General features: G+C 31.6%; 1 protein-coding gene across 1 annotated transcript in view; it reads left to right on the top strand.

The window, feature by feature from the left end:
* Nucleotides 1-24,161, top strand: part of RunxA (RUNX family transcription factor Runt related A) — a gene marked incomplete at its 5' end in the record, with an annotated part of 65,513 nt that overhangs the window by 5,996 nt on the left and 35,356 nt on the right. The window contains one exon of the mRNA XM_088241854.1: nt 21,193-21,306. Coding sequence (XP_088097980.1) covers nt 21,193-21,306 — 114 coding nt within the window. The remainder of the gene's footprint in view (nt 1-21,192; nt 21,307-24,161) is intronic.

The following is a 24,161-nucleotide window of genomic DNA, read 5'->3' as shown; positions in this document are numbered from 1 at the left end:
GACCTTACTGCACCCGATACCATCAATATATCATTTTTCAAAATTGTGAACTGGCTGCTTTCTGCATAACAATTAGAAGTCTTTCAAGCATGCTCGATTAAAAAATCCTCAGTACTTAAGATGCATGAAGAAAATTATACAACAAATAAAAAATAATAATCTCTTTATTTGTTTCGCCATTTACTTGAACATTTTTTAACATAAATTTGATTCTTAATTTTTATGTAAACCGAATGAATATTTTTTTTTCTGCAAACTCAGAACGCAAAATTGTCTTAAAATTTCGTGGGGACGTTGCGTAGCCTGAGGTATTATTAGTACATCTACCTTCGCAAAAAGGGTTTTTATGACTCGTGTGAAATACCTAATTCACGCTTCCTCGCTAGCCTAGTGCCTCTCATTAAGCCGAACCGGGTCGTGGTTCCGTGATAGTGTTGTGGACTTACGAGTTAAAGGTTTGAGGCACAAATCTCACTCTACTACAACTTGCTTTAATGTTTTTATTTAAAAGAAGTTCTAGCCAAACTACTGATATATTTAAAAATATCACACCGTACAGTTTGTTGCAACGGGTATTAAATAGTTTTTGGATTACTACGCAGAATGATATAATTACTATATGCGTATTCAATATAAATACATCTTCATCTCTCTGCGCCTTGTCAGCATTCTGAAATGAATATTACGTATTAATAACGTCCTCCGGCGTCTTGATTAAGGCCATCAGCATCCGATATGGACCCGCGTCCTTCTCAACCCGCCCCTAGCCCTTGCCAGCGACTTGACGGGTGACAGTACCCCACTGATATCTCTGGTGACAGTAGTGCATGCGTCTGACACCTGTCACAAGAATATTCTCCGATACCGCCGAGATAGATATTTACAAACCATTATTACACAAGTCAATTTGTCAACGACACGGCGTTGACGCTGGTGGTGCTGTGAGAATAATTATACACAACGCACTATTACTACCACTATCATCACGCCTTTTTACCGTAGGGTTAGGCAGAGAGGATTAAAAGCCGCATGCGTCTATTTTGGCATACATTCCTAGTTTCATCTACATTTATATAGTTTACAATAAAAACACCCGCTCTTTCCCGATAGTGTAAAATATATTATGACTTTCATAAGTCCGATAATTCAATATTTGAGTCGTCTATTTCCAAAACCTACCTAACTTTATATAGCGGCCACAGGGAAATAACGGATTTTGGAAATAGACTATTAATTTTAAATACTAATTTAGTGAACATAAGTTATTAAAACATTTTGTTATACACGATTTTCCATTGTTTTTACTTTTGACAAGGCCAAAATTAAGATTTTGGTTTATCTTATCTTGCTACGCCTTTTTAGTTATCTTCGTTCTGGATTACGATGAATTGTTTTCGTCATCTATTCATTCCACATGACCAAACCATTTAGTGATCTTTTCATATTCTTATCAATTATACCCGCCACAGATTTGCATACTCGTACGATGTACGATATATACATACCTATGTTTGTAATGCAATATATATACATATGTAGATTCTAGTAGAACAAAATCATACTCACATCAATAAAATATTAGACTATTTTACTTAACAAAATACAACAGATAAATAAATATGTAGTGTAATTAATTTATTTTAGATAGATGTACAAAAAAATCAAATTAAATTGAACACAAACCCTTACTTATGAACAATATACCTATAAACAAAAACAATTTAAAAAACAAAACATTTTTATTAAATCCAGACGCTTTACGATGACGTGCTATCAAACTATGTGTGCTATCAACTATCAACTATCTGGATGTTTGGTTTTAACAAAAACCTTCACCATCCCACGAAACGATGTGATGGACTCAAGATGTCTGATCTCTTTTAGCAATATGGGTATTAATAATTGATCATCTCAAAATAAAATGCCGAAAAACCTGTACTGAATTTGATGGTGATTTTACTTATGTTATTTCAAAAACAATCCAAACGTTTTACCGGTGATAATTTAAATATTTGTTTTCTCACTGTCTATAAAATTTGCACTTTGGAGATATCTAACCAATAAATTGGGCGACAGAACTTTTTTATTATCCAATGCGTTGTTGCTACAAAATTGAGAAGGGTTTGTAATTTAGAAATTTCTCGCAACAGAGAGAATAATGACTTTTGAGAAGGGAATATGGAAGTCTAGACATTTACAGGGTTTATGGCCTATCATCGGCTGGTTTAAGTAGCCACTTTACACAATATGTAACATTTACCATTTTGCGTATGTTTCAATATCCATATTTCCTCAGCTCTTCCATTTGTTAACTTTTGTAAAGGAAAAGTGCTAGAACCATTGTTGATATGAGTGAGATTAATCTGGCTGAATTAGTTCACCTACTAGGCAAAACCTGAAGATACTACTTCAATTTTCGTACTTCTTTTTATACTGGTTTGTTGACATGGCTAGATTATACTCCTTTGGTAATTATTAAGATATAAATTATTTGCAACAAAGAGTGGAAACATTTTTGAGAGGGAAATTTATTTACGTACACCTTGTTTTATACGAAAAATGAATTACCACAGATGTATAACATCACCACAGGTATTATATAAAATCAAAGATATGGCATGGCATCCACATCAATATGATAAACAGAAAAACACAATGCAGATTTAAGTGACATTACTTAATGTATAACATTCACCATTCTGCGTATGTTTAAACATCCACGTTTCCTCAACTCTTTTATATATTGACGTTTGTTAAGAGAAAAAGCAAAGTAAGATCATGAATTATTTCTGGTTTTATAATAACTTTCTGTGGGCCAATAAATCAATATCCTCACAATCCTCCTCAGTATTTCGCTACCAGCCAGACCGTCGCACCACAGCCATAAATCCAATTTTATGTATTGTCCAGGGTTCGTTACCGTGCCTATTACGATGGGAAGTTAACACTTATCTTCAACTTTCTATACAAAATGAAATGAAGTTTTCTGTATGAAAATAGAATATGTAGATACCAGGGGCGAATCGTCAAAATAAGCGATTATGCACAGCTTGCCATTATTTTTTTACTTTAGACAATATTTTTTTAGAGTAACTATGTTTATGGGAAAATAAATAAAATAATTGTTATTTATTATATCTATGAAGTGCGCCCAGCCCATTTTCAGTGAACAATGAATATGGCTGATTACCTCAGCTTATTCTTCCATACAAAAAAACTACATAGTATTTTTCGTCTTTAACCCAAGTCGGCCCTTTTAGTACTAAAACAAACTTGCAGATTACAAATATTATTTGAAGATTCTCTATTTGGAAACTAGTATTTCGATCATTTTTTTCGAAGGACTATTTTTCTTTAATAGGATACCGTTGACATATCACATAGGACAGGTGGCGTTCGCAGTGGCGGTTTTTGACATTATTCATTTTAAAAGAAATTGGCCAGTGCTCAAGTGTTGACACTTTGACAGTACCGTCAATGACAGATCATAATGGAAATATCTGCTGAATGTCATTGTGGTAGTTGTTAATAAACTTTTGTACAAGTATTCTATAAAAATAGTGTAGAATAAAGCTACAGATATCACGTGGTTCATAATAATTGTTTTTTGAGTTGATTTTCACAGAACCACAGAAAAAATAGTAATTTATTTATTACTAACATGTTTTGTAGGTACAATTTTTTTTTTTTTTAAAGATTACCTATAAAATAAATCACGGCTTACCACTGGTAAATACACAATTATTTTTTTAACGTGTTCAAATACAGGTTATTGACGAAAATACCTGAAATGTTTATACAAATAGTCACATTTTCGTATTTGAATTTCGATTTTACTTTATAGACAGTCGAAGATAACTCTGTTAACTTCCCATAGTAATCGGGGCCCAGGGATCCCAATGTCTCAGGGTGTGAACTAAACTAGTGTCGTCTTTTACCATCAAGGGAAGTACTGCTGCCAACCCTTGGTATTGAAATTGTCAAACGTAGTACCTACTAACTAACAATCCTTTCACTGTGACTTGAATAAATTAAAGTATTTGATAACCTTTTCATTAGCAACGCTACATGCGTAATTGTGGGATTTATCATTTGGTGACTTATATAAAGGGCATCCGAGTCAAATTAAAAAAAATAATGTTAATAATAAACCAATCTAAAGTTATAAAATTTATAAAACTTCAATAATGGACATAGTCTGTTGTGTTTGCAATATGGTTATCATTCGTATTTGCAATATAGTTATCATTCGTGTTAAAAATATGGTTATCATTCGTATTTGCAATATGGTTATGAGGAAGAATGACAAAACTCGACAAAGGCCCTCCGTATAATTTTGCAAAAATCACTTTGAAAGAGGCAGTGAAAGTATCGGAGTTAAATTCAATTAAAGTCTGGGTGCATTAAATTAAACGTTCTAAAAGAGTAACTCTTTTATTGACAGAAAAAAATTGCTTTTGTATCAGTGAAACTGTTAGGAAGACCGGCGGTCTTTAAAACTGTTTCGGGTATGTGGAGGAATGTACTTTCAGACCGCCGCACCATGCGCCAACTCCTACTCAATTACTCTATCGATTACACACTGCGCTACATGCCAGGTGTTTAGGTTTAATTTAGACCTAATCCCAGTTGCCTTTTGACTGATTGACGGCTTGTAATTAGTCCCTTCCGTTCGATTCACTGACATAGATATCAAAACAATACTATATGTACGGAAAAATTTTAATTGCGCGACAATAAGAAGAAAAAACTTGTCATTTAAAATCATGTCATATTCATTGAAAAAGTAAAATAAATCGAAATGTCATTGTTTTCATCAAAACACGTAAAATACACATTTTTTAATACGGCAGCCTTTAATGACAAAAGAGGTTCAGTCAAAAACTTGAACTTTAATAACGGTCATGTTTTTTTGTTGAAATTGCAGGAAAAAAGTTAAATAACTTGGTCCGTTTTGACAAAAACATGAAAAACATTTTACTTAAACAGTTTTTTAACTACTGGCCCTATATGGCCGTAAATTTTTAAAATCGTTAATATTTAGAATCGGATCAAATACTTTAATAATTAACTATTATGATCGTTTAGAGTACTTTCACATCTTTCGCTTAGAATTCAGAGAGATTTTAGCAGGTTTTATATTCTTGCACAAATTAATATCTAACTATATAGATTAATGTACCTCGCCGTAACTTGCGTACCAATCTTGTCTTTGCTGTGGGAAATTACAAAACTAATATCGAATTCTTTCCCCTCTGCCAAGGATCCTCAGAACAGTGAACGAAATCTCACTAAACGGTACTGTCGATGTGTTCCTACAGCAAGGACAGGCATTTAAGAAGCAAGCGGTGTTGTCTCTCCTGACTTGCTATGTCACACTTGTCTCTTTCGTCTAGATTATGCTTTATACATACCTTTTGTTAATTATACACTTTGTTAATTTAAGTAGATTTTTAAGAACGTTTAGATTAAGTATTACTCATTCATGTCAATCTGTTAGGACTTACTTAAGCCTGTTGATTGACTTATTTTTTTTTTTTAAGTGGTCATAAAATCATAAGTTGGTACTCGGCTTGAATCATAAATACTTCAAGCTAAGTTCGCGATCTCATTAAATTACTAATGAATATACGTAGAATAGTGGTGTAAGGGAAATAAGAATTCAAGTCTAGATAGATTGGATTAGGGTTATACGAGTAATACTAAGAATCGTTAGTTGGTTTCGGTTCCGTGTATTAAATTACAACAGATATCGACAGTTACGGTTACGAAACTCCAGAGCATCTCTACATGGCATAATTATTCACCGTAATTTTAAGTATTTAAATATATTTTAATAAAAATTGAAACCTGGTTTTGACAAAAATTAAATCTCCTAATTTATTTGTTAAAGGTTTCTCGCTTAAAGCGTTGAGATGTAAAACTCTTCCCCAATCCAAAATCTCCGAGGGTGTTTCGCGCTTTCTTGTGCGTGGAATTCTTTCAGAAAGTCATTCCTTCAAGGAGGCGGGAAGAATGTTTTCTTTTTTCTCACGACCTGTGCGCATGCTCGAGGAAATTCTTCAAATATTCTCTCACTTCAAGACAACATGGGATGCTCCTAGTAGAAGTCTCGTGTTTTCAAGAAATTGTATTTTATTTGACTACAAGTAAAAATCTATTCTTATGTTTATACTTCGCCAATCTAATTGTTTTAAAATAAGTTGCTAACTATTAAAAAGAATTTTAAAATTATGTATGAAGTGTAAATATTGTATGTAGACATGAAGGAGCGAGTTTTAAAATTGAAGTATTTTAGAACTTGCAATTAATATGGTCTGGTGAATTTTTCGCATTAGGTTATTTCATGCTGCTTTTTCAGTACAAATATATATTTATTGTAATATTTGTTGTTTTAAGAATTAACCGTTATATACTTTGTCCGCATAACTAGGCGTAGGTCGTTTGTTTAATGCAACTTTCGTTCATTTGCACGAATAATTTTATTTATTAAACAATAGAGTAACATTGTAAATTGACTGCTTCTAAATATTTAAACAATAAAATTAATTATTCATGCCAAATTATGTCATACATATCCTTCTCTTTACGCATAACATTCGCCGAACGATAATTTGATAATTTAATAGTAAATATAATTATTTACTATTCAGCGTATCACAAAAATGTTCGTATACAAGTAAATAAATCGTTCATAAAAATAATAATAGATACTAGAAAATTTGATCATTAAACAATAAAAAAAATTGACAATTAAATAAAAGCACTCAAATATACATATTTAAAATTAGTGAAAATAAATAAAGGTTTTTTATAATATTTTACAAGATTAAAAAAAAAATAAACTTCTAAAAGATTTCTTTAAGATTTTTTTTGGTCTGTAGAGCTTTGTATTATTAAAGTTTTTATGTATTATGTACATACTAATACTCACAAGTTATAACTTTGTATGATGAAGTCCCTGAAATAGGCGTTTATTTTCATATTTATTACTCCATTCTTATGCTAAAGATAACATTTATTGTTAAAAAAAACTCAATCAGAAAACGTTAATTAAATTATACAAACTTTTTTTTTTTTTTTATAGAAAAAGAAATATTTGCGTTCTTATGATTTACCCAAATATTTAATTTTGAGGGCCATTTTCAACGAGTTGTAAATAACTCACTATTAGAAAATGGAACCAAGTTGGGGTAGAGTGGGATTCGAACCACGGACCTTTGGTCTGTGAGTCCGAGACACTAGCCACGGGACCACAACCCGATACTTGAGTAAAACATTTTTTTATTTCTTATATTATATTAATAAACAGACTAATTTTTCATTAAATTTGCCATGGCAGCAGCTGGCTAATGAATACAGTGATGATCTATGAAAATCTATTGTATACGTTCGCTTTCCCGTTGATAATCAAGACTTGTATTCTAATAATAATCAGTGAGGGACTTAATTAATAGTTATATTTTATATTCGTCTAGTTATTGTAGTTGTTTGTACAGTATTTTATATCAGTTTGTACATATACCATGGAAAAGCCCCGTACAGTTTTATATATATAAACTTCATAGAGAATAATCCTAAAACTATTAAACATGAAATGTAAGTACGTGAACTTGTAGTCATAAGTTTGCATAAATTAGATATTAAGTACCGAGATTTAGCGCTGGATAAGCCGGATATTTCCACATCCCGACCTGGCAACATCTCCCTGTAATATTCATGTCTATTAAACATTCAGTACCCAGAACCCCTAACAAGTAGTTAGGGATATTTCCAAGATATAGTACCCAAAGATATACCGTGTCAAGTATTCAGAGGAACAATGCGATCAGCTGTATTATTATTTGTTCGGGATGCAAGGCAATACATCTTTAACCCCTTCTCTAGCGAGTCTTCGAAGGACATAAATTTCAGCTGACATCTGTGCGTCGACACATAAATGAAATATTTAACGCCCAGCTAAACTGATATTGAAGGATCCATCAATGTGCGCCGATATCTTTTACTAAGTCGTCATCTTATAATTTTAATTTGTTCATCGAGTATTTCAGTCATTTATATTCTTCATTAATTAGATTTTTGTCAAAAATTAACCAAGAAAATTTTGGAGGTGATTTCTTATTTAATTAATTTAGCATAATAATATTTGAACAATGGTTATAAAAGTGAAGAACGGTTTTTCATTATATTGCTGTTAGCGAATAATTGTGGATGTTTTTCTAAATTTTAATACGATATTTAAAAAAAAAAAACTTCAATTACTATCTCATATTGAAACTTTTAGACACAACTCACAGTAAAAAGGGCGATCAAAGCAATAAAATATTGAAATAAATTTAATTGAAATCGTGACATACGAAATTGAAGTTTTTAAAGTAACTCGGTGTTTGTCAAAAAAAAAATTGAGCTCAAGGCAAGCCGACAGGAAGAACCTCAATCTTTAAAACGGTTTAAGAATATGCGGTGAGAGCTGCTTTCACCGTTTATAAATACATGTTATAAATATACCCACCGGTTTCGGAACAAGACGAATAAGACTGCTCTTCGAAGAACTTAAAATAAACTAACAATCATTTTTCTCCTTGTTTCAATCCTCGGGATTGAAAATTTCACTTAGATCCGCAGCTCCTCTTTTCAATTAGCCATAGAATGCGTACATGAAATATTTATTTAATTTAATCGAGGTACTTTTGGTATGTTTGTCCTCTATGTTTTGTGCACTCTACCATTCATTCCAAACATAATGCAGGAAATTTTCATGGCTAAAATGTGGCCGATCCAATCACAACGTTTTAAAATCGCTTAAGTATTTTTTTTAAAATTATAATTATTTGTGTACGAGTATGTATACAGATGATAAGTTATAAAAAGCACGTTTTCAATAAAATATTATCCACTATATGTTTATTCCTGACCAAGTATTTTATTTTCTAATTACTTTCTTTCTGTCTTTCTTGTAAACTTGTATGGTGACCTGAATGACACTTTTTCTTTTGGTCAGTAGGTATTTAACACGATACATTATAAATCATGTTTTCCGCTAACTACTCCGATAGGTTCATTATCTGTTTTTTTTATTTACATTATTTGATTTTCTGTTTCCCCGAACATCTGAGGCAAGCTGTTGAAGACTTTTGGTCTCATGAGCACGCGACTTGCCCGTGCACAGTTAGGAATTTCGGTACTTACATGAGTTCTTTACCTGAAGATCTCGTTTTCGTTTGCAGATAAGTATGCATAGCTTTATCTACAGACAAGTTTTTCTCATGCTTATTACCTCAAATCTTGTTGAAGGTAAAGAAAAATATTTGTGAGTTCATGATACAATAAAAATTAAATTCTAAAATTGTGACGGCGCATAAGTCTGGTATTCCATAAATGGCCCCCTGTATTCGCCTTACATGGAAAGGAAATACCTCTATATTACCAACTCTCAATAGACACCTCTCCTCTCTTCACTAACACCCCCTTATCATCGAGTTGAAGTCCCTGGAAATTAAAACTTTAGAGAAATTTAATCGCTTCGATATATGAGGATTAAAATATTTAATTTACTTTAAAATGGTAGTGGATACTTTTTGTAAAATAACATAAACGAATAACATGATTCTAAAACACTCAAGTTAGTAAAAATTCTTGGTTTTTTATTGTAATTTACTAAGGAAATGGTTGGCGAATGAAGTCGATAATTTATTGTATTTTAATTTGTGTATAAAATATTATTTTTGGGTTTTGGTTTACACAAATTATGAGGACAGAAAATTTTGTTGAATAGAAATTCAAAAAATTGTTTTTACTGTTTCTGTCTTGCAGATGCCTTCCCGATAATGTAATGTGCAAAAAAGACAACTACATGTCCAGGCCTTTTGTAAGAATAGTAAAAATCGACATTTCGTTTTCTCGTTTTTCTCGCCTTAAATCTAAACCGATTTCGTTTTTTTTTTTTATGAAGTATCAAAATAAATTTTTCTGTATCAGTTTGTTATGCGTTTTTCAAAAATAGGCATCGTATTTGTATACCGTGCGCCCGAAGACAGCAGATAAAACTGGGCATTTTTACGGGTTTTTGGATGGTTCTAGTTCCTATAAAAAACAATTTTTCATAAAAACAAAACAATAGCGTAAGGGCACGCCAATGATAAAAATATATCTTGTGTAAAAAAAATCACTGCTCTTGGACCATAATCCAAAAATAAAATACAGGAATACGTCTGTATGAAGAAAAGTCAGACAGAAAATATATCAAACTTTTGATTGTGTTAATTTAATCTACATATATACGAGTATGTACTCAAATTTTGCAACAGCAAAACATTGCCGGGTTCAGCTTGTATATTAAAAATCAATAATGCTAGTACATTAGGGTTTTCATAAGCCGGTTGATTGGGTTAATTAAAAAATGATAAACTTCAATGTTTTCAAACTAAAGTAATTGTGAAATATAATATTTTATTTCTCTCGATTGTTATTGTTGCCCATGAAAAATGGCAATGGTGTAAAATTATTTTGTGGGAAATCACCATTTTACAAAATAACCAATTGTATTATACCATTACATTATTATTTGGCTATAATATGATAATTAGTTCACTAAAAACCTCATGTTTACAGTTCAATAAATGAATAAATATCCTATAATTGAGTTTTACCGATGCTTGTAACAATTTTCATCACAGATTCTTTATGAAAATAATGAATGCGGTTATTATTATTTGCATCCAATTTAATTGATAATGAAACAATGCCATTCATGCTCAATTACAAGTCAATCAAATTTTAAAATGAATTGTTTTTTGATTGCTTCGTGAAAAATTTTTTTTCATAAATGTATAGGCGGCAATGTTAATTATCGTAGACTGTTATTATAACTAACGTGATTGTAAAAATAAATTTTGTTTTCAGAAAACCACGCATTTAATTATATGTTATAACTGTACTATTTAACTTTGCGTGGCAAAGAAATCAAGTTGACGCCTTTAAGATTTTTCGCAAAATTTATGGTTTTAAAATCCCCGCTTGCATTTTTTACTGGTGACGTCACAGTTCCTGATGCTGTTCTTGTTAATTGTTCCGACTCTATAAATATTAACCTTTTTCAATAATGAACTAATTTGAGGATCGTGACAACTTAAATACGTGTTTTAAAAATGTTTTAAATTGTTAAATAATAATATATTCGTATATTTGGAAGAATCTTTGTCATAAAATAAAATGTTCGGGTAGCACTGATCTACCTTACTCTTCATACGACATATTTTTTCGTTTTTTTTTAGTTTAAAAATGGTTAATTTTGGTACCAATTGATTTTTAAATTTTATCGTAAGAATCTGAATTTTTAAATTACTTTTTGATATCCGCTTTTTCTTAATTTATGCCTACCATATGTATTTATTTCATTATTATTTCATTTATATCACATAACATTTCCACGAAAATTAACAGTATTTTAGTCCTCTTTAAAGTTTAGTATGAAATATTAAAAGGGAATTATAATAATCATAATTAATCGTATAAGAAAAAAAGTGAATATTCGATTTTTTTAAATCAAACGCGTTTACGGAACGCATTTTTAATTTGACGATAAAATTTGATGCTTCATTAAGTTTTGTACATAATTGTAGGTATAATATTTAATACCGAATAGTCATACAATACGAGTATAATAAGAATTAACAGAAGACTTCCAACGCGCAAAAATTCAGCACATCAAACTTCATGTAATCGACCATCTGGGCCTCGTTTCATCGGTCTTGCGGACCACGGTTGATCGGCCCCTCAGGCCTCCGTCGGTTAAGTTCTCGGACACCCAAAATTATCGCCAGTTTTGCCTCAAAATTATTTTTTTGTTATTTGGAGCAATAGAAATATTATACAGAAGCATCTGTCACTTAAAATAATGCTACCAAAACGACGTTACTCTATGGCGACGCTAACGTCGGCGTTGTATCGATAAACTGTTTAAATATTAATTCATTTTTCTGCCAAGAATTTTCCGGAGGGAGTGATTTTTTTTCCGGATAAGAGGAAACTTGTGTCACTAGTCAGCTTTCGGCTATCTCTTTAGTAGTTCCGTCGGCACTTGAAGAAAACACAAACAAACGGACAAAAACAATTTTGCATTAATAATATTAGTATGGAAATATGGATTCGTTTCAAACTTACTAATATTCAACTGAAAAATGGAAAAAAATATACCTCCCTGTTGTCCACACAGATTTGTTGGAATTTCAAAATATGTTAAATATGTACACCATTTAATATATCCGATATTTGCTTAACTGAGAGCTCAAAATTTACAAATCGATCATCAGTAATTTCGTATGCAACAATATCCTTGCTTGTTGATTTGAAATATAAATAAAATAAAAAAATAAAAAAAATGTCTCTATATTAACGTAAATTTGCCCAAAAAACTATTATACCTAACATAGTTTTTATTATAGAAATAAAAGACATTCGAAACTTAAATCCACAAATTTCGGAATAAACAGTGATTGAATAAATCGTTTTCGCAACGTCTTTGAGACTGATATTTTAAATATAAAATTAAATGTATTTATCCATAAAGTAAGAATAAAAAATTAAAAATCATACAACAGTATTTCATTTTACTTATTTTTATCTGAACGACTTAAAATTAAAGACTTAAGACTTTTATTTTCCCCATGACGCTTTGTATAAAGGTCCTTCGGACAATTAGAATTTAATTCAATACCTATTATATAATTTTTAATTCTCTATACTTACTTAATTTATATGAATATATTTAATTTTATAATGAAGAAAACAGTCCCGAAGATGTCCCAAAAGCGATGATACCGGTAGCTGGTTATTACAAAATTTGTGGATGAATCGTCGGTTTTTACAATAAATTACAATGAACTTCCACCAGAATTTCACCAACAAATTTGAATGTTTTCCTATACATGGCTCCACCATTCATGTTTTGCGGATCTCTCAGTCGATTGGTCATGATATGGGAACTGTGAAAAAATGCCCCCCCAAACACCCCCGAGCCACCCTGTACGGGTTAACTCGGCATTTTTTTGGACCACCACCGCTTTTCGGCTTTGGGCGGCTCTTTATTTTCATTTCTGGTTTTTTCGGTTAGCATTTTGTGCGGTGGCGGGCAGTGGTGTAATTATCCTGGCGAGGGGTTTCGGGGGAGGGAGATATCTCGCCTGTGGAGAATATTCCACCGACCTGATGTGATTATGGTCACGTGGTAGATTAAAACAGTAGACTTCATCGATCTGTAGACGGGAAACGCGAGCGGCGGATACCCGTGCGCTTTGTTATCAACAATGTTTGATAAAAAATATGGATGAAGTACATACTTAATTAAATACGGATTAACGCTTTTAATGTCAAGATAAGTTTTTCATAAGCTTATTAAATTAAACACTTTGTTATGAAACCAAACGAATTTTCTTAACTTATTTTGGAGCACTTCTTTATATTTTCGGAAAGCGCAGATCTTTCTATTTCCAGGTGCAGTTATAAACTTAAAATACAAGTTAATATACAAAAATAAAAAAGGTCGATGTTTACAGGGGCGGGAGGAACAATTAAGGTAACAAGTTAGGTTATATTGTTAATTGTTTTTTTTTTCTCTTATGTTTCTAATTTTTTTAAGCTTTGGCTTTTACTTGTATAGAATGAAGGAGTTATATTTCATATGAATCAAATTATTAATATTGACTCTAATCTAAATACCTATTCAGTACGCTATCAGCACTGATTGCAAATAATGAAGATTATACAGGCAAATCGCTGTCATAAACAAATGCAGGTAAATACAAGCGAACAACCCAAAGTCAAATATTACACCTATACATCTGTAGTATATAACCGATCTGTTGTATTAGTAGGAATGATAGGGAAAACGTGCAAAAAAATATCAGAATAAAATACTCGAGTGTAGTAGAAAAAAGCCGATATTAATAACGTCACTGACTGTAGCAGACAGGAGACATTTCAATTAGCAGTTGTACAAAGCTCTGTCCATGTTTGTGTCCGATTGTGAGATCTCATTCGCGAGTTATGGGGTGAGGAGTTTACGGGGTTATGGGATCTTGAACTGACAGGTTACAGTTCCATTTAACAAAATACAGACTGGAAAAAAAACAGGAAAAAGTACAGGAAGTCCATATCAAGTACATAGAATCAGATAGACATCGGTTTTATAGAAAGATAAGCTAGATGAACAAGTGAACATTAAAAAAATGTGAGAAAGACATCTATATTTGAGACCTTTGTATCGATTATAGCCAAACGCTAAAAACAGTATCAAAAGCGTCCAACTGCGTATTTACTAGTTAATTATAATAAAATATAGTTTCATTGCACTTTTATTTAAAGATTTTACCAGTGACCGGGTTTCGTCGTGATTGACATCGTCAGACTGCAGTTCCACCAAAAAATGTCAGTTAAAAAAACTTAATTTATTTATGTTAATTGTTTAAAATGTTAATGGCACTAAATATTATTTAAAAAAAACATTTTTTGTGTATATTTTTTAATTAAAAAGTTCTATTACAGATTTTTAACATTTTCTCGAAAATAGTTATGGGATCGTTTGGCCATCTTTGGTACTGAGAGCCTCATATACTTAATGTATTTAAGACCGTTGTAAATCTGATCTTATTACGAGTATTTTACACAAGATATTGAGGAGAGGCTAGCGACCACGCGTGAGTTTGGTATTTTATACAATGCACAAAAACTATTTTTTGCAGGTATATGTATCATGTTACACTAAGTTTGTGATTGACAGTAAATAATTATTCACTCCTTTCACTCCATACAATTTCATATGAAAATCGTGCATGGAAAAATCAATGAAAATCGTGCACGGAAAAATCAATGAAAATCAATAATGTTGCAGTAAATTTATTGGCTTCATATGTTCTTCATTTTACTATCTGTAGTTTTAAAAAAAAACTTTGTAGTTTTTTGTAAGAATTTTAATATCATTAATGGGCGCAGTTAATAGTAGGTACAACTGCATTTTTGTTCATTTTCTGATTTATATGAGAAAATTTTACTCATGTATGCATGCATCAATGATATAGTGTGCCTACTTATACGACTACTCAAAACTTAAATAAACAACTTTATGCCAATTAAATTTTGGTTTTAATAAAATTAGTCTGGGCATTTGTGTTATATTTTCAGTGGCACAAATAATGCATGGTCTTGTGATATAATGAGGAAGTTCAGTGGTTTTTAAGCCAAAATTTTTATTTTTATTTTTATATATCGTATTATCAGATTATGATATCAGCGCCATGATTTTTTTAAGTTTCGTAATTCTGAAATTATTCCGCATGTGACGTCAGAGGTTCTCTTGACCGTTGACGGTAAGTAAATCAGATATCTTTCACAGCTCTTTTATCATTGATTGATTCCTATGAACGAGTGACGTCGCTCAAAGTATTTCGTTTTTGTTTAAAATATTTTTTATTATTTTTTCGTGCATTTTCAAGAAACTTTGCGGTACAATTGAATGCTCTAATTTTTACCGGGCACAAGAAATATTTTTTTGAATCCAATTTCCCTTTCGGTCTGCAGTTCCTCATTTATATCATTCATTGCGTAGTACGAATAGCAGAAGTTAGTTCTTTTAGCATAAGTGGGCTTGTTTTTGTACTATTTTTAATGGTTAAAGTAGTACATAAAAGGTAGTTTGTCAGCATCGTGGTGTAATGTTCAGCAAGTTTGCCTACCATGCAAGAGATCTCGGTTTCGATTCTCAACATGGTTAATACGAAACATTATTTAAAAGGGTGTTTTTACACTAGAATATTTCATAGTCCCTAAACTGGTACCTGAAGCGTAAGACTGATAAAACTCATAAAACAAAAAATGATCTAGACTCGCTGCAATTGGTATACTAATGCGGTGCTTTATGCACCATTAGGTGCGGACTTCTTCGTTTACCAGGAAGTTCATTAAAAAATGTTTGAGTTTGTCCAAATGCTGGCAGACTGGCTGGATTTCCTTCTGGCCACTTAAACCGGCCAAGGACAGGTTATAAGCTTTGTAAATACCCAGACTTTCATATTCCCTTCTCAAAAATGTTTTCTCTCTCTGTTGCAATAAATTTAAATATGAATAACCCTCTTGGGAGGAAATCCAGCCAGTCAGCAAGCATCAGGACATACTCAAATATTGTTGAATTAACTACCTGGTAAAAGAAGAAGTATAAAAATTGGAAAATTGTTTTCAGGCGTTGTTTAGTATGAAATTTGGTTCAGCCGGATGATTCTCATCCGCATAATAAAGGTTTCAGCTTCTTTACTTCACAAAAGTCAACAGATGGAAGAGTTGAGGAAATGTGGATAGTAAATGGGCAGAATTGTGAATGTTACACAGTGTGTAAAGTGGCCACTTAAACCAGCCAATGACAGGTCATAAGCCCTGTAAATGCCTAGACTTCCATATATCCTTCTCAAAAAGGTTTTCCCTCTTTGTTGCAATAAATTTAAATGTAATAATTTTGGTTTATTGAAAAATACAATTTCTTTATCTGCTACATAAATGTTTTGAGCGTTAAATAAATTGATGCCATAATTGTATTATATTCGATGGTAATAAGATTTTTTTTTAATTGTCAAAACGTACATTAAAATAAATATTTCATGACAACTATGTCCTAAGTTGAACCTTACACGAGCACGGTAGGCAAAAACTCTAAACATTTATTTAACCACAAAGCAGACAAATTCGACTTTTAAACATCATGTTAAAATACATCAACACATGTTTTGGATTGAAAGTGTGGGTACAAAAAACGAACATAAAAAAAAAAATTGCAATAGAAATAAAATAAATTATACAAACACACTATGATTAACACAACAATGAACTAGGAAGTAAATAACTTCAATAGATGTCTAAACCACGTTAAAAAATAGTAATTACTTCAAGCGTATTCTAGCGGTGGACAAAAAAATTAGAAATCTAACTTTACAAAAAAAATCAATAGATATTATTGCCTTTGAGAAAATATCAAATTATGTTAAAGAACTTCTGTTTTGACGGGATATATGATACAAAATAGAAAACATAATTATTTTTGTACAATGTGAAAAGTGATCCCTAAAACCGTCTAATAACAGGTCATTGCCCTATAAATGCTTAATACACATAGAATTTACCATGTCCCCGTCCCATTTTTGTGAAATTTCATTCTTTGCGAAGGGTTTATTCACGTGTCATAGTTATGAAAAACTTGGTTAAATCAATTTGAACTTCTCATAATTATTTGAAACAAATAAATAAGTCATTTTTGTATGATAGTTTTGCCAACATTGGCCTTTATGGAGAGCCACATTGCAATGTTCGCACATGTACCAACAGCGTCTCACTTCTTTATTTGTGCTTTGTATCCCGAAGCCGTGTAACACGTAATTATAATAACCACGCGTTGTGTCTCAGTCCCGTGTTTTCACGTAGTTTACCAGCAGCGAAAAGTACTAATAAAAGTCACTAGATGTCAATAAAATGCACTGTTTTGAACAGCTGGTAAATCACGAGAAAACACGGCACCAGGATAAAACGCGTAGTTATAAAATCACGTGTTTACACGGCTCCAGGATACAAAGTGTTGATGAGATTTCGTTCGTCTCCGTTTATAGATATCGGCGTTAACAAAAAGGATACCAAACCGTTCGAGTAATTGTTCAAAAATACAAAACACATATAAACCGATAGATGTTCAATTTAAAAACGATGTAAGTTTAAGTTAAGGTCGGGTTATTTTCCGCAATTTTCCGGTTAGCGGTACCCCCTCCCTTCACTTCCCCCACCCGCGGCGCCCCGTACCAGCCGCAACCAGAAGAAGGGTAGTGCCAACTATTTGAAGGACCACTAATATGCTTTTATTTCCTTTAATTTTCTTTTTATTGAACTGAATTTACCTGAGCTGAAATTTTTTTAATTATTACTTGTAACAAAATATTTGAGCATTAGAATCAAATAATTCATTGATTTACATGTTATGAAATATTTGTATATAACCACTTACCGACTTTTCTATGTCTACCGGTTTCGAGACGTACCCGTCTCTTTATCAGGACACTAATTAAAGCAATATGCAAAACCCACTATACTCCTTCACCACGATAATTGTTGCACAAAAATATAAAACCAACACCACATGCATTTTAATAAGCACATGCACTGATTAAATTTTGAATATATTCTATTTTGTTTGAGAAATAGTGGAAAAAAGGTTAAAGGGTTGGAGGGATGGGGTGAGCTTAATAGGTGTAGGGTGACCATTTCAGTGGAACATCGTAAAAAGTAAGTGGTTATTTACAAATATTTTATAACATTAAGTAAAATGTTTAACCACAAAGATAATGCTTTAAATATTAATAATAATTTATTGACGTTTCATTTATTTATTGAATATATTCCGTTTTCTTATATTGGCTTTGAACCTTACTTGTATAATAAAATTATGCGAAGTACTGATACATAATACGTAAATGCGTTTCCTTCCCATAATTATATAAAATTTTGGTTAACAAACCCTACTATCATTTTCCTTGATATCTTTCTGCACCTTATAATGAATCGGGTTGTGGTCCTGTGGCTAGTATCTCGGACTCACGGACCAAAGGTCTGTGGTTTGAATCTCACTCTACCCCAACTTGATTCCCATTTTCTAATAGTGAATTATTTACAACTCGTTGAAAATGGCCGTCAAAATGAAATATTGGGTAAATCATAAGAACGCAAATATTACTTTAAAAAAAAAAGGCACTGCATTGGTACACCACACCAATACAATACACCACGTATTTTGATAGTTTTTTTTTTAATATGTTACATGATGGTAAGATTACGCTTACGCTTCAGGTATCACTTCAGGGACTATGAAATATGCTTGTGTAATAGCACTTTTTTAAATCAATATGTCATGTGAATCATGTCGGAAATCGAACCCGAGACCTCTTGCATGGTAGGCAAAAGCAATATGTTAATATTAACAGCTCATTAGGGGGTTGAATCCAGTCCTTGTCTACAAAATTTTGGAGAAACTCAAAACATTGTTAGTAAAATTTTAATGTTGTTAAAAGTTACTTACTTACTTACGATGTTATGAATAAACTTAATAAAGCAAAATTAATTATTACTTTTTCCTTTTTACGAAAAATAGAACCCGGAACCTTCCAAGCGTGAGTCGAGCACTTTAGCCGTTACCCAATGGAAACCGCCAAAATGACTCAAAACAAACATGCTTTTCACAGCTAAACGCTTTACATTGTTGTAAATAACACGATATTCAGTGTGAACGTAAACAATTAGTTGCTAACCCGCCATACAATATTCGTTATTGCTGACAGACACGAAGCGCTCATATTCTTCCAAGATGGCGTTATGTTGTATCGAACCTCAGCGGTTTTACTCTTTACTCCCCGGTTAGCGTGCTTCGCGCCCTCGTTGCCTCACCACATTGCCTACTGGTTTGAACAATTATGTGCTATGAACGAGATAGTCAAACAATTCACGAACTAACATGTTTTTGGTCAATCCTTTCCCTTAAATCAATTTACCATTACAATGTTTGAGTTTGTCCAAATGTTTGTAGACAAAATACTGGATTTTACCCCCTCGGGATCTATTAAGATTAACAAATTACAACAGGAATTCTAGGCATTTACTCAAACTCAAATATTGCAATAAAACCAACTGGTCGAAAATTGAAAATCCAGTCTTTTGTCTACAAACATATGGACAAACTCTAATATTGTAATAAAACCAACGGGTCCAAGAAGAAGTTTAAAAGTTGTTAAGTATGTGAAATAATTCAGTCAGATGAATCTCTTCGCCACAATAAAGGTTTCAGCTCTTTAACTTCACTAAAATCAACAGATGGAGAAATTTAAGAAATATGGATGTTTAAACAAAGGCAAAATGGTGAATGTTACACAGTGTGTAAAGTGAATCAAACTAGCCAATGACAGGTTATAAGCCCTGTAAATACCCAGACTTCTATATTCTCCATCCCTGTTGTAATTTGTTAAATTACCATTAGTTCAAATAACGCGTAACTCGAACCCAATTCGTTTATTTATTTTGCGCGGTACTGAAAAAAATAAGCACTCATTTTCAAAACAATCTGCTTCGTTCCCGTAGAGCACTGCATTGGTAAACCGATCGTAGCGTATTTTGATTTTTTCTTTGTGACACGAAGAAAAGATGATCAGTCTTACGCTTCAGGTGCCAGTCCAGGGACTATGAAATATTCTAGTCTTAAAACACCGTTTTAAATTATTTTTTCACGTCAACCATGTCGGGTATCGAACCTGAGATATCTTACATGGCAGGCAAACAGATTTCGAAATAAAAATACTTTTTAATTACATTTCTTATTTAATTGGGTGACAGTGCAGTTTATTTGCCTGCTAATATTATATCCATACAATTTATTCGTATTGCCATGAAATTAAGCCTTTTAAAAAAAGTTTTTTTTTTTTTTTGTACGAACTCCCTTTAAAACCCGAACATCTTGCTATTTAGAAAAGTAACAATGTTAAATAAATAAATTATGTAAATATTTCATACGTACATAAAATATATTGTAATTTTTTAAATAAATTTAAAAAAAAGGTTTTAAGGCTCACATGTTTTTTTAAACTTTTCTCGCAAATGAATTATTTATTCTTACTGTATCAAATAGAATATTGCATTTTCTTTGTATATATTTTTTTAAATACACGACCTGTACATTTTTTTATCGTGAACATCGTTACATATTATGTTTTTTTTAGAAAATCAAGTGAATATTTGTCATTTTTTTACATAACAAAAATGCCGCTCAAAATCATTTTTTTAGAAAGGGGAATATTTTTATATTTATCACAAACGCCCAAAGGGCTTTTACATGACATTACATTACAAAAGTTAATATGTAGGTCTACTAAATATGTATCTAATAAAAAATATAAAAAAATTTGAACTATATATCGAAATACATTATGCTTTATAGATAAACGTATATACAGATAAAATATTACATATTGAATCGATTAAATGCATTATTCAAAGAAATTTATTTTGAACTAATAAAACATTCTTATAAAGCCAACTTATCGCTACTTCCAACCTAACGCCCTATACTCGATAATTATTTGAGCCTAGTTTTATTTTTAAATCTAATATGGAGTTTTCTTCCAGGAAAATCATTCTCCCTGACGATAACTGTATCAACAACTCCCCCTCAAGTGACTACCTACAATAAAGCCATCAAGGTGACGGTTGATGGGCCGAGGGAGCCAAGATCTAAAACGAGTAAGTATTATCTACTAGCAATATATTTTTTTGTAATACATATGTATTTGTATAAATAAAAGAATTTTAAAAAAATAGAGACAAAGATTTCGTTTTCATAATAAGTAAAAATATATATATATTTTTATACATTATTACGTACAATTTAAAACGAGCTATCAAGCCCTCAGATTGACCGAGGCTTGTAATATGTATAATGTACACATCTAGGGTATTGGCGACCTTCGTGGTGTAACGGCTAAGATACTTAACCCACGCACGTTTCCGTGATTGATTCCCAGTGAGAACACAAAAATTAAATGTGATTTTGCTTAAGCTTGGGGGTGTTCTGTGCTGTAATTCACCACTGTAGTTGGGCTTCCTGGCTCGTTGTGGTGCAATAAATAAATAAATTAATACGTTTATTTATTAAATGTTAAAAAGCATATTAGTCTGCGTATTGTGTGTTAATATTTACTTTGTATTTGCGAAAGATTAAATGCATAAAGTATTACGAATTTTACAGTAGGTACTCGTATACCGGAGAAAATTACTAGATCTAGATAACTTCGAAATCAGTATTTTTGAGTTAACCACCAAAACACATTTTTATATCCTTCTCCGTGAATGCTAAAAAAAGACGATTTGTGCATTCAAATCTTAATAATATTTTATTTAAATTATTTATTGACAATTCTTGATGGAATTCTATTGTAAAGATGTAATAACTTATGTTTACCTAAAATTACTAATGAAAAATACTTGGTACACTTCCACTTACTTTTACGACCAATTAGCCCTTTCACCATCTAATGGGCATCTTCAGACTGGTAAACATTAAATAGTGTATGGATATTGAAATACAAATAAATATTATCTTAAGTGTTGTAAGTAAGTAAAAATAAGTTGAAAGAGATACAATACGTAATATTTTTAATGAAACAGAGTGGGATAAATTATTGAAACATGTGTTGGCGGTGTACTGTAAGAGAGGATTCTATTCTATGAAAATATTTATTGTTTTATTACAATGTACAGGGTCCAACTAAGGGGACTAACTAATAAGGGTAAGTTTTTGAATTCTAACGGCTGATTTATTAAAATTTTATCGCTATTTTTTTTTAATCTTATTTATTTCTAATCTATCTAACTATGGACCTTTATGTCCTACATGTAAAATTTTTGGTCTTTTGATTCGTCAAAATTATGTTTTAACTCATTTAAATGAGATACAAAGTTTGATATATCGTTATTTCAAATGTTCTTTCAGTCTATATTTAATGCCTCTCCCGCTTTATCCTATGTATAAACCAGGACAGTTACATGTTAATTTTATTTTTTTAAATTTGTTGACCCGATCTTTACTATTAATTTATGTTTGGCCCAAATATTTTTTACTATAAAATGAAACTAAAACATATTTTTTTTGTAACACTTGTTTTATTTAATTGCTAGTATTTCTAATATAATTTGATTTTACCTCGTATAATGTTTACCGGTCTAAAGATAGCCCATTTGAGGGTGAAAGCGCTAATTGGTCGACAAAATAAATGGAAGTGTACCAAGTATTTTTAATCAGTAACTTAAATGTAAATATAAGTTTTACATCATCATAACATTATTTTAATGCATCAAGACATCTATATTTGTAGCATTCGTGGAGAAATAAATATACAAACGTGTGTTTTAGTAAACTTAAAATATCTGATTTTCAAGTTATCTAATTGTGGTAAATATTCCACGATGTTATTTAATAATTCGAACAAATTTATCTGGATTTGTTAAAAAAAAATTAAATTCAAGTAGATTTTTTGAAAAAAAATTCGCAACGTCACTTTTAAGTACACATATATTAACAAAGTTGGAGAACATCTAAGAGAAGGGAATACGGAAGTCTAGCCATTTACTTTGAACACTGTGTAAAATTCAACATTCTCCTTGTGTTAGAACAACCATATTTCTTCAATCTGTAGACTTTTGTAAAGTCAAGGATCTGAAACTTTTATTGATGCGTGTGACATTCATCCGACTGAATCATTTCGTCCGTACTAGACAACGCCTGAAAATATTTTTCAATTATTATACTTCCCCTTGGACCAGTTGCTGTATAATATATCAACAATATTTTGAGTTTGTCCAAGTTTTTGTAGTCAAAGACTGGATTCAACACCCTTAGAAGTTATTAATATTAATTTATTACAACAGAGTTGGAGAACATTTAAGAAAAGCGGACATGGAACTCTAGGATTACTCATAAGTTATTAAAGATTTACAAATACAAATTAATATACTGTGGGTTTGCCGAAGAAAGATACTTCTCTTGAATGTATTAAAAAATATTAAATTGCGTTACTGTAAAAAGGATGACTATGAAAATAAAAGAAAGTAAAAGTATTGTTGATTTCCATCTGGTCCACGAAGAAGTATATAAATTGAAAAAGTTAATAATTTTCAGGCGTTGCCTAGTATGTAGGTGAAATAATTCAATTAGATGAATCTCACCCGCATAAATAAAGGATTCAGCTCTTTTACTTCACAAACATCAACAGATGAAAGAATTGAAGGAATATAGATGTTTAAATATGTGCAGATTGGCTGGATTTTCTCCTTATGGAGTTGTTCATATTTAAATTTGATGCAACAGAGAGGGAAAACATTTTTGAGAAGGGGGAGTTCAGCCGGATGAATCTCACCCGCATGATAAAGGTTTACGATCTTTCACTTCACAAAAGTCAACAGATGGAAGAGTTGAGGAAAGGTGGATGTTCAAACATAGGCAGAATGGTGAATGTTACACAATGTTAAGTGGCCACTTAAACCAGACAATGACATGTCATAAGCCCTGTAGATGCCTAGACTTATATATTACCATCTGT

The sequence above is a fragment of the Micrasema longulum genome, unplaced genomic scaffold, assembly GCF_059751315.1.
Source record: "Micrasema longulum isolate JH-2025_06_02 unplaced genomic scaffold, ASM5975131v1 h1tg003108l, whole genome shotgun sequence".
In the NCBI taxonomy this organism is placed as follows: Eukaryota; Metazoa; Arthropoda; class Insecta; order Trichoptera; family Brachycentridae; genus Micrasema; species Micrasema longulum.
The sequence above is the reverse complement of the archived record's forward strand: the minus strand, read 5'-3'. Positions and strand labels throughout refer to the sequence as shown.